Here is a 12,031-nt window from a genome sequence, read left to right as displayed (position 1 = left end):
CTGTTAAAAGCCACTCACATGATACCACAATAACTTCAAATCAATTAAATGAACAGTTACGTGTCCAAAAAATGAGCACATTGTTTTTTTTATTAATTTTCCCATAATGGACCTCACTTGCTCATTTATTGTCACTGTTCTCCAGCTGTGCTGGCTCTGTGCAGATCCCACTGATCTGCTTCAAGCTATCTGCATCCTGTATGGAAAGAGGGCAAACAAACCAAGTCCTGTTTGGGAGTCAAACAGTTCTCATCCGGGAGGAGCTCCTGGCTGTACAGCACCTGACAAATATTTGAGGAAGAAAATTATAGGTGGTAAAGGATGGTTGATCCATGTTTGCTTACGAAATGAAGTGGATGTGTTGATTTTGTGCAGATAGATGTATTAAATAAAGAGGTACCACCTGGCCTGGTTCCAGCTCCACTTCTTGGTGTGCAGAACCATTTTTGAGCCTTTAGGGAAGTTCCTCATTCACCCTCTGTGTGGGACTTGTTCTTGGAAAGGTGTGGGAGATTTAAGGACTGGACTAGGGACAAGAAACCAACCAAGCCAGCTACAGCCAAAAAATACATCATCTTTCTATGCTCAGGGGCCCAAAAGGCAGAGAAACAGCAGAAATCACTGGGACAAATAGGCAGATTTAGACAGTGTGTGGTTTATCAGCCTCTAGGCAGTCTGTAGATTGTGTGGCACACAAAATTCCAGGGAATGCCCTGAGATAATTGTGTGAAACCACTTTCATTTTAGAATAGTTGCATTAGAATAAGTAGTAACTTTGTGTGCCAGCCACATCCTCTTTTCCCCAAAAAATTCAGCTTTATTTTGGCAGGGGAAGTTGTTCCGGAATGGAAGCTCCAGGGCTCAGATGCTGATAGAGACTCTTCTTCATATGCATGTTCATTCTACTCCCAAGTAGAACTCGATGAATAATGATCAAACGGATTAAAACTGTTCACATATTAAAATACAGATTTCTCTTTTTCCTTAGGTCATACCCAGTTTCTTAAAGCCAGCCCTGTAGCAGAAATTTCTCTGTCCATTTGCAGGTTATTTTCTGATCCATCTGCATAGGTTTGAAAAATACCCTCACAGCAACTCCTTAAGCTGCATTTCTCAATCCTTTTTTCATTTTCCTGGAGGGGAAAAAAATGCTGTTCATTAAAATACTGGGTTTTTTTTGATCAGCAAAATTATTGAAACACGGCACACAGCTCGAGGCTGGGAAGTGTTGGAGAGGTTTTTGTTTGGTTTTGTGCTGTACCATGCTGGAAAACATTGCAGTTAATATTTCTGCAATTTTTCTTGTCTGTTAGCATCCTGCCTTGTGCTGATGGTGTGTATTTAAGCAGTAGATTCTGTGAAGGATGTCAGCAGTAAAGACATTTATAACTGTTTATCCACCATTATCCATCCAACATTAAAGTATTGAGGCAGAATGTATTCCCATTGTTTGGTGGGAAGGTTTTGTGTGTATCACTAAATCAAAACAAGCTCTAAAAAGTTAGAAAATCAATTGGTATGAGGAATAATAAAGACATAGATGTTGAAACATTTCTCATAATCTCGGTTGTTTTTTATAACTATCATCTAACCACTTCAGGTTTGTTTTGGTTTGTGGGGTTTTTTTTCCAAATCATTGTTATGACTAATGTGCAAAAAATGGATGTTTAAGCAAAGCAACAGTATATCTCAATAATAAATGTGTGAGCAATTCTTGATCAAAATAAAATGTTGATTTCTAATTTTTAACTCAATGAAAGCCAATTTGCATAACAAGCTTTTTACAGGGTGTCTGTGATATATTTCCAGCTACCATTAATGGTGGTGGTGTTTCCTTCTTGAGACATGCACTTAAGTACATATCAAAGTCTCTAAAGTTTGCAATTTCAGAATACTACAAATATTTAATAACATTTTGCTGTGTTCCCATTTGCAGAATTGCTCCCCAAGTGCCAGCAGATGAATTGCCAGCACAGATGTGCCATCACCAGGAACAGCACCAGGTGTTACTGCAGGGATGGCTATGAAACGAGCAGTGATGGGAGAAGCTGCACAGGTAAACCAGAAATTCACTGTGACATTGTCACCCAGCTATCCTGAGGGTTCCCTGGTGGACAATCAGGACAGCACTGTCACTTCCTCACCCTCTTCAAAGGTGATGGTCAGGGACAAGCATGGGCTTTTGGAGCAGGGAATGTGAAAAGAGCCTCTAAAATGAGAGTCAGGACCTTCTCCTGACTCTTTGACTCTCCTGAATTCCTGAAGGACCAGCCAGACTGGAGGAGTTATGGAGCTACAGCTCAGTCTCATGAGCTGCTCTGTCTGCACACCTCCCACCAGGAGAGCCTGTAAAACTTGCAGTGTTTCACCTCACAGCCATAAAGTCACACCTAGATTAGAATTTGATGAATGATCCCTCCCAAGGTCAGACAGCTTAGCTGGGAACGTTACTTTGGAGTAATTAATTGTAGACTGAAACTGTAGACTTAAAGTGTAGACTGTTCTCTTCCATTTTTGAAGTATATGACTTCTTAATTCTCCATCCAGGTGTTTGTTTCTTGGTTTGTTTTTTCTCTTTTAATGATCATATTGGAGTTCTATTGCTGCATAGATGTGCTCACTACCAATCACTTCTCTCTCCAACTACAAGTACTCAGCCAGATTCTTCATAAATGTAATTTATTATAAGTTCTTTCTCCCTATGCTTGTCATGTTTCGTGATTAAAAATATATCTCAGGAAGTAATTTAAAGAGCAGTTTCTTTAAAACATCGATTTATTACTTAAACCCTCAACCTCTGTTAAATAGCATATCTTGATTTTATGGTATTATCCTTATACACCCTAGTTGAGAAAATTGTTCTTTATATTTATTAGAAGAGTCTGTAGTTTTGGATGCTGGATGGTGGTTTAATGGAGACGTGGTGACAGCTCATTTAGGGAGCTGTAAGACATTGCCAGCATAAATAGGTTGAGAAGGATAATCAATTATTTCCTCTCCTGAAATGCTGCTCCATTCATCAAGCCTGATAACTAGTGGTCTCTAGTACTAACAAGGACCCAAACGTCTCCCTAGACTGATGTAGACATTGGAGATTACTTGAAATAATGAAGGTTTTATCTTTCAAAATTAAGAGCTATTGAACTTGAAAACTCCTCTCCTTTTTGGCTACTGAAGTGATTTCAACAGCCAACATCCATAACAGATTCATGGTTTAAAATCAAGCCTCACACCAAAAAGACTTAATGACTTAAGCATCTCTCTTAGAATTCTGAATTTTATTGAATTTCATTTTTTTTTCCCCTTAATCCTGAAACTAGATGTTGTTAATGTCCCTTTAGATGTGAACGAATGTGACATGTATGGGAGCTGCAGCCAAATGTGTGTGAATACAGATGGATCCTACACCTGCAGCTGTGTGGAGGGCTATGTGCTGCAGCCTGACAACAAGTCCTGCAAGGCCAAAAATAGTAAGTTTTGACATCTTTTTACCTTCCTGAAAATATTTTGTGGTTTGGTCCTAGAGGATTGATGTGAAAAGACAGAGATGAACACAGGTGAGATGAACTTTCCTTCACTCTGCTACAAAAAGCCACAAAACCTTAGAAAATACTTTTCACTTATTAAGACAATACTCAAAGGGAAATATTAAAAGTTATTATCGGGTTATTATTAATTAAAGCAAAATACTCAATTCAGCCAAGATTAGAAGAGTTCCCAGTTTCCCTGTTCATAAATAAATCAAAGATTTTCCCTCACACAAACAAAAAAGGCTGTTTACTCTGGGAAGACAATGGAGACAGGGGAAATGATCATGAGGTAATTGTACCCTTAGGATGAAAAAAGACATGAGATTGCTTTGTCCTTGCATTATCCCAAGAGGTGAATTTCCTGATATACATATTCACACGAGGCTTTTTGTTGCTTAGTGCATGTTTTCATTACTTATAGTGGATTGGGTATTTGGGGAAATTAGTCAATTGTGTTTAATGAAGCAATATTGTACACGGTGTTTTCTTATGCAGCATAATGAATTAACAATACTTTTATATTAAAAACCCAAAAAAGTTCCTTAAGGAATTCTTCAACATCCACAATGCTGAAGCATATGCAGCCAAGTGTGAAGCCATGTTTGTTGGATATGTATTTTTAAGTCTTCCATTTTGTAACTATTTTGCCATTAGAAAATAGGAAAGTCTGCTGATTGTTTTGAGGCTTCCTCACCTCAAGAACATTGCTAAATGTGTTCTGACTTGATCACCAGGAAGGGTTACAGAGTGTGTTCCTGCTTGTGTTCTTTTTTTTCTTGATCCATACATGAGCACTTTTAAAAAAAATCCTCAGTGAAGTATTGTGAGATAAGAAAGTCCTTGCAAAATAGGAATATTTTAATATTCTTTCTACCCTTCATGAAAATCAATAATGCAATTTGAGATCAGGAAATCCTCATGGTGCCAATGCTGGGCTTGAGATGACCCTTTTAATTTCCCTTTTTACACAGAGAAAACTGGGTAACAACTGAGCACTGTAGTGAGCTGTTGATGTCATGATGAAACACATCACATTATTCAGGGACTTCTCTGTATTTTTTACTACTGTATCATGGTTTTTTTTGACAGTTTGCTGTTATTTTTAGAAGGGAATCACTACTCATTAATCAGAAAACCCCCTGTAGGACAATACAAGGCAGGATGATGGTGCTGCACTGAAATAAGTGTTGCTCATTACTTTGGGCTTTTTGTGTAAATACAAGGCAGCTATGGATCAGAAGAACAGAATCCAAGGGAAAAAAAAAAGGTGTCAAAGGAGAAAAGAAACCCATCACTTGGGAAAATTATCAACTTTTTTTCCCTAAAGATCCTAGAGCAAATAAGGATGGAAAAAGAGCAACCTCTCCTTTGTCTGCACTTGACAAAAGTGGTTGTCAAACAGATAAAGAAAATGAGCCAAGGAACATTCTGCTCTGTATTTAAAAGCTGTGAGAGATAAGAAGCAGCACTAGAGATGTAGTTTGGGCTTCCTGCAGCTCTTCAATGTTAATCACAGCAGATCTGCTGCAGATGTGAATTACCATCCACGCTGAGACCCTGGATCCTTCACACTCCCAAACTCCAAACCACCCCATTCCAGCTGGCTCTGGAAATGAGCTGGGAGTTTCCTGAGCACTGAGGAACAGAGGAGGTTCTGGAGCCTCTTGTTTGTGTATGTGGAGCCCTGGGGACAGCGAGGTGACCCTGCAGCTCCCTGGCTCCTGGGTGGCCTCACTGTGTCCCACTCCAGCAGCTCTGCACAATCAGCTCCCCAGGAGTTGCTCCTTGCTGCCCTTCAGGCAGCCAAACCCTCAGAAGGGAAGGTGCTGAGGTCTCTCCCTCATTAAATTCTGCATTTTCTTCCTCAGCACAATTAAATAACTCGGGAGCTGAAAGCTTTTAGCCGCACAGTCCCTTCGGGAAGGATGATAAAATAGGTAGCAAAACAGCTGGAGGCTCACTGTGGGTTTGTTCCAGGCTTTTTCACCATATTTTCTTTTATGAATAAAGAAGCAGTTAATGATTTCTTCTGAGGTGAAAATGAAACAAAACTCAGCTTTGCTGAGCAGAGTTTCAGAACTTCTGTGTTTGTCAAGTTTTTTGTGTCGATATTGCAAGATCTGCATGTGATGAGGAAAGTATTTAAGGAAAGGCAATTACAGAATTGGGAATATCTAGCTGAGGAAAAGAAATTTATCTGTTTTACAGAAGTTCCTGGTATGTTTATATCTTCAAAGCCAATCTTGGGAGAAATTCTGTGTGGTAAGAAACGTTTGTCATGTAGATAAAGTGGGATGAACTGATAATGACTAAACAAAAAAAAAAAAATCTTGCATTTAGAAAAAGAATCAGCCCTGTTAAAGTGATTTGACAACACAATTTTCTTGTAAAATCTCAAAGAACTAAGTTTTGAGACTTCAGAAATAAAACAACCCATTTGTGAGGTACATTATGGTTAAAGATCAAAAATAACATCAAAATAAAATTGGACTGCTCAGTGTTTTTTTCAGATTTCTATAAAATACGTATATTGTTTACAGCAAAGTCCTTATGATTTACAATGCATAGCCCAGGAAAAGAGGGTGTAAGCTGCTTGTAAACACTGAATTCTGGGGTTTATGCTTTTCATATCATTGTGGTGGAAAAAATAGAAAATGCTGGCATTTCTAAGGTTTTTCTTCCAGATGAGAAGTAAATCTGTTGGCAGTGCAAAGCACCTTCGTTTCTGATTTGTTGTGGCATCACTTATTGATCTGTATTTTAGACAAGATCAGGTAGGAGGGAAATGCAAGTCTTTCATCTTTTCCACTACTCTATCTTAAGCATAATTCAAAGGAAGATGCTTTCATTTCAGTCTAGAAGGATGAATCATAAAACTTCCCTGGATTAAAGAGGTATTCACTTCTTATCTTTCCTATAAAACGAAAAAAAGAAAAAAAAAAAGAAAAAAAAAGGAAAAACTTGTGAAAAAATAACACACACGAGGTCCACTTGTTTGAAAAGCTACTGTCAGCTCACTGTAACTTACCCTAGATCTGTCCACTACACTTCTAAGCTTTGCAAATTCTGTTCTCGAGGAACAGACAAGCAATTTTTGTGAGGGTGAAGACATGAATTTTTTAATATCTCCTGTTTTTCATCTGCATTATGCTATACAGTGAGTTGATTCATGTATTTTTCTAGGAACTCTTAATTTTTTTGCATAGTTTTATCAGTAATAAATTATGTTTTTCAAATTAAAAATCAGCCTTTATCTGAGCAACACTGAAGGGAGCAGGTAACCTACCCTACTGTGAAAAACCGTGATTAACTGATTTAATCCATTGAATTATTTATTGCGTTTACGCTTTAAAAATTTAAAAATACTATTGCATGTAAAAATATGCATTTAAAAACATCATTTCAAGCTCAGCAATCTATTTTGTGTGTTTTTAATGTGTATAACAGTGCCTGCTGAGCAGAACTCATGGCAGTGCCACGAGTCCTTACCATACCTTTGCAGCCAGGTTTGACTAAAATTGTTACTCAAGAGGTTTGAAGCTAATTCTTTTTAAGGATTCCCTTATGTCTTAGACCTTAATACCAAAATACAACCTTTCTCTGGAGTTTAGTGAGGGATTAAACCCTCGTTTCAGTTTTCAATGGGTCAGTTCAAAGCAGCAAGGGAAGATATGGTTCTCTCTAAAGCACCTTTGGCTTTAAAACTGCAAACAGCTCCTGGGAGTTGCCTTCTCTTTGAGGTTTTATGTATTGCAGACAGCAGAAATATCCGGCTTAACACAAAGTAGGAGAGCAAAAATAATAATAAAGGTCTTTTCACACTGCTGGTAGTTGGGAAAAGAGGGATTTAATCCAGAAGTAGGCAGCAGTATTATTTTGGGGGGAGAGAGAAGCCGAGCACAGAGCTGTTGGATGTGAAACTAAATCCCCAGACTCAGCAGGATGCAGATGGAAACACTCCTTTTGTACCAGTCTGCAAAGGCTGGGGTGAGGGGAGATAGGGACAGGAGTTAAGTCTGGCTTTCTTCTCAGAAGTTGCTAAGAACAGGGGGGAAGAGAGATTTACAGACACTGACTGCACAGGGACCTACCTGGCAGATTTCAAACAAAAATTGCTTAGCAAGAACCCCCCACTACCTTATCTTTTGGCAAGGGGAAAACAAACAGGACTAGAGAGCTTCACTCATGGCTGATACCACAAGGGATTGTTTTACAAAGAAATTCAATCCCTGCAGCTCTTAGCTATCGTCTGAAATTGAGAGAAAATTAAAGCTTGTGCATAGATGTGGCTGATGGATGAGTTGAAGTGAATGTGGGGATGGTGAGGACAGGCAGGAAGTTCCAAAAGGAACACTGCAGAAATGAGGGTTTGCAAATGTACATGTGGGATTCACTGGAGAGTGTGGAAAAGGTGTCTTACAAGGTAGAATATAGATTACGGAATGACAGAATGACACACTGACTCTTTATGGAAATTAAGTTTTTTATGTGACAAAATAATAATAATTTAAATATTGAGCAAACAAGGTGTTTAAATAGAAGCAGATATTACCAAAGAACAGAACACCTACTGCAGTGGGTTTGAGCAAAACCACTGAGCACTGTTCTCTCTGAAGTATTATTTTTATTTAATCAGACCTGCTGATGAAGTACTTTTTGTCAAATCCTTGTATTTATGCTTTTTTTTTTTCACCATTTAGACATCTAGAATTGCTTAGGGAAATTTTGAGGACTCCAGTAGGTGGAATGTTGATTGAAAGTGCTGCATGTCAATGCTGCATTCAAACATTGATGCACTCCTTTGGAAACAAGCAGATTACACTGGGGTGAGAGTTCCTGCCTTGGCAACACAAATATTTTTCACATATGCCTGAAACTGCAGTGTTGCTATGTTTTAGGGTTTCACTGCATTGGATTTCTTGTTAGGTTGGTTTTAACTTCTTTTAGCAGCACCACTCCTCAGTTTTTTCATATTTTACAGACTCTAATATGAGAAGCACCTTACCATTTCATGTGTCCTTAGGAGTTCTGCATGTTTTCCTGGCCTTCCTTCTTTTGGAAAGGCCAAAAATCTGGATAATCTGCATAAGTTGTATTTAATTTCATGACTTAGGCATGAAAAATGTTGCAACAGTGATACTTGGAATTAAACAGTGGCTGTGGGGCTAGGGTAATTAATTTTCTTTAATGATGTGAACCGTTAGAACAGCAGGATAAAATACGAACAATTTCAAATATATGATAGTTACAAAAATAAAAATAAAACCAATTTATTATATATCTTAAAACAAGCAGGTAAGAACACTAACAACTCCATTAAAACCGAAAAGATAAATATGATACACCCAGCCTGCGAATCCTTTAAACTCTCCTCACTTTGTTTTCAGAGCCTGCTGACAGACCTCCTCTCCTGCTGATTGCAAGCTCTGAGAGCATTGAGGTTTTGTTCCTCAATGGCAGCCAGATGTCTGCCCGGAGCCCTGGGAAAGGATCTGCAGTGGTGACTCTGGATTTCAGCTACAGAGAGGACTGCCTGTGCTGGATTGAGTCCAGAGAGCTCTCCAGCCAGCTCAGGTGCTCCAAGATCACCCCAGCTGGCAAGTTACCCGAGGAGTGGACAATAAACATTGCTCAGTACCTTCACAGTAAGTATCTGACAGCTTTAGCAGAGCAGGGATGTCTGTCGTGGCAAACAGCAGCTTGCAGAAGGGGTTTTGGGCTTGCAGTTGAAAACAGGCTTGAGGCATTGAATATTGCAGCTCACACTGAAGCAGTTTGATGTTTTTTCGCTCATACATTCAGTCTGAGTTGCAGTGTTTGTATCTATGCATGGGGTTTTTTAAGGTGTGCACTTTTATAAACTAACTGTAATGTGTGGAAGATACAAAACGAGCAGTGCAATGGAAGAAGAAATGTAGAAGGTTTCTTTTTCTCTGATAAAATAGTGCTACATAAAGCTTGAGAGCCATTCCTTGCTACTGGGACAGTATTAACAATGAGATGGAATCATCCTTAGCACATCATAGGTATGTGAGTTCTTGAAAATACCAAAATACTTCCTGACTTACTGGAAACAAACTGCCACCCTTATTTTTTTAATTAAGAAAACACATTTAAAAATACCTGAAGTCATCACATTGAATTAGACTTTGCATTTCAGAATTATTTTTCAGTCAGCTTTTCAATTTTTGGTACTCTGCTGTTCCCTGAAGAAGTTGTTCATCCACAGACACATCAGCATGTGAACAGACTGCAAAATATAATTCAGGGAAAAAGAAAAAACAAACCAATTTTGTTCATCTTTCACAGAGGTTGTCCCCAGATCAGCTAACAAACCAGAGCACTGAGGAGTGCAATGGTGGTGTTAATAAAACCTTCTAAAAACTCAAGGCTGGAATCTAATACTGGACCTAAGCTTTTGAAAAATCCTTTTAAGGAGAGATATGCATCAAAGAGTATCTCTGAAGGATCTCAAACCCTCTGACCATCCAGTTCAGGAATATGCAAATCACAAATTTGATTATAACTCTTAAGAGGTGCAAGTCAAAGTGAAAAACTCTTCATGGCAATTGTGCTTTGGACTATCAAGATAACTGTTGTATGATGTGCTCATTGATGCAGAGTAAGGGGTTTTTTAAACTATTTTCCCAGTTTTATGGGTAGTAGAATAGTAAATTAAATTTTAAAAGAAACTCTCAAAAGTTAGGGTTTGAGTTTTGAGGGGTTTTTTGGGGGGATGAGGGTTGTGGGTTTTTGGGATTTTTTTTTTTTTTTTTTTTTTAAATTCACCAGTCATTGTGAGTATTCTGCTTTTAGAGAACACTCTTATCCTAGGCATAAATATCTTTGTTTGCATTTTTTTTTTTTTTACTTTCTTCCTGTTTCCTCTATTCAGTGTTGGGGTTTTTGGAGGGGTTTTAATTGTGTTTTAAAGGGCTTTTTATACTTCAGACATCAAAGCACCCTAAAGATCATGGTGGTAGCATTTCATTGTGCATTTTCAGTTCACTCAGATATTGATATTTTGTTTTCCCTTTAGTAAGAACAATCCCATTAACCACAGTCCTGGGCAAAATGTGTTTTGTATTGCACTGTGTGTGTCTGTTCTTATCTCCACCATCAGAGTGGACCTGAGCAGGTTGGTTTGTGCTCTTCCACCACTCTTCCTGCCTTCCTCTCCCTCTGTTCCCTGCATGGGCAGAGAATTGTTAATCCCTGTGCTGTCCAGATCTGCATTAGTGCATCTGTTTGCAAACTCCAGGCCCTGTGATGGGTTTGCAATGAATACAGTGCCTGGAATTAATGAGGTGCTCATTGTTCATGGTGCCAGCACACACCAGCCTGTGGTCTCTGATATTCTTCCCCAACTTCATGGTAATCATTCAATCTTATTTAGATGAAGAACAGTAATTCCCATGGACATGAACTGACTGCAGAGACTCTCTCTGACTTCTTTGATTTTGATTTGGGAAATAGTGCTTTGGGAGTTAAAAAAAACCCTTTTCTTGCAGCTCTGGCTGACAGAACCTCTCAGATTTAGCTGTGGGGGTGTTTTTGCCAAGCACACTCATCCACAGACACTTTTCAGCATCAATCCCCACGGTCTGGGCATGTCTCCACAGAGGGAAAGGCAGCATGAAACTTGATTTTGCCCACCTAATTAGGATTTTCTAGACACCCCTGGAGTTAATTCCTGCCAGGACATGGCAGGAATCTCATGTTGCTCTGCCTGCTATATTTTCCTGCACACATGTTTTAGGTCATTCTGTGGCTACTGCAAAATTGACTTTTAATTTTCAGTTCTTCCTGTTCTTCCCTCCATCTTCCCTCCACCTTCTGTTACCCATCAGGTAATTTCTGCTGTTTTTCTTCTTCATACAGCAATACACCTGATGAGGCAAATTAATTCATTGCAACTCTTCGACAAGGAAAATGTTTTAAAGTGTAATTATGCTCTCTGGCAGATCAAGACAAATAAATTATCATGGCCATAGGGTAATTCACATAAAATTGTACATTCTGTTCTTCAGAGGAACCTTTTTTTTTGGTGTTTGTGTGAAAATGGATATTCCCGAAAGTTCTAGGGGAAAAAAAGTAGGAAAGAAAGGTTTTCTTAGCAGTGTTTGTGGAATATTTTTTTTTAAATCCTCAACTTCTAATTGATTCTTTTTGTTAGTGGAAAAAAAGAATAAATCTGCATATGACACAGAAAGTGCTAGAGAAGTCAGTTATACAAGTGATTGGGACTGCTTGAAGTGGATTTATTCAAAGTGTTTGCTTCAGTGAAGGCAAGTAAGTCTTGTAGTTAGGAACAAAGAGTATAAATCATCTTTTAAGATGAAAGTCTCCGTCCAGGAAAGCAGGGACTATGAAAATGACTTCGTTTTCATGATGGGTCACACAGCATCAGCTCCAGGTAGTGAATGTAAGCTTTGGATTCACAAAAGAAAGGAAATTACAGTCCTTTAGTTTCTGTAATTCTCCCTCGAAAGACAGCCCAG

The 12,031-nt window shown here is 38.6% G+C and overlaps 1 protein-coding gene across 1 annotated transcript in view; it reads left to right on the top strand.

Moving 5' to 3' along the window:
• LRP1B (LDL receptor related protein 1B) overlaps positions 1–12,031 on the top strand; it is a 613,981-nt gene that overhangs the window by 327,622 nt on the left and 274,328 nt on the right. Inside the window, exons 4-6 of the mRNA XM_085067137.1 lie at positions 1,937–2,056; positions 3,342–3,470; positions 8,918–9,175. Of these exons, the coding sequence (XP_084923263.1) occupies positions 1,937–2,056; positions 3,342–3,470; positions 8,918–9,175 (507 nt within the window). The remainder of the gene's footprint in view (positions 1–1,936; positions 2,057–3,341; positions 3,471–8,917; positions 9,176–12,031) is intronic.

This window comes from Lichenostomus cassidix, chromosome 7, assembly GCF_008360975.1.
Source record: "Lichenostomus cassidix isolate B80296 chromosome 7, HeHo_3.0, whole genome shotgun sequence".
Taxonomy (NCBI): Eukaryota; Metazoa; Chordata; class Aves; order Passeriformes; family Meliphagidae; genus Lichenostomus; species Lichenostomus cassidix.
This window is presented reverse-complemented; position numbering and strand designations above follow the sequence as displayed.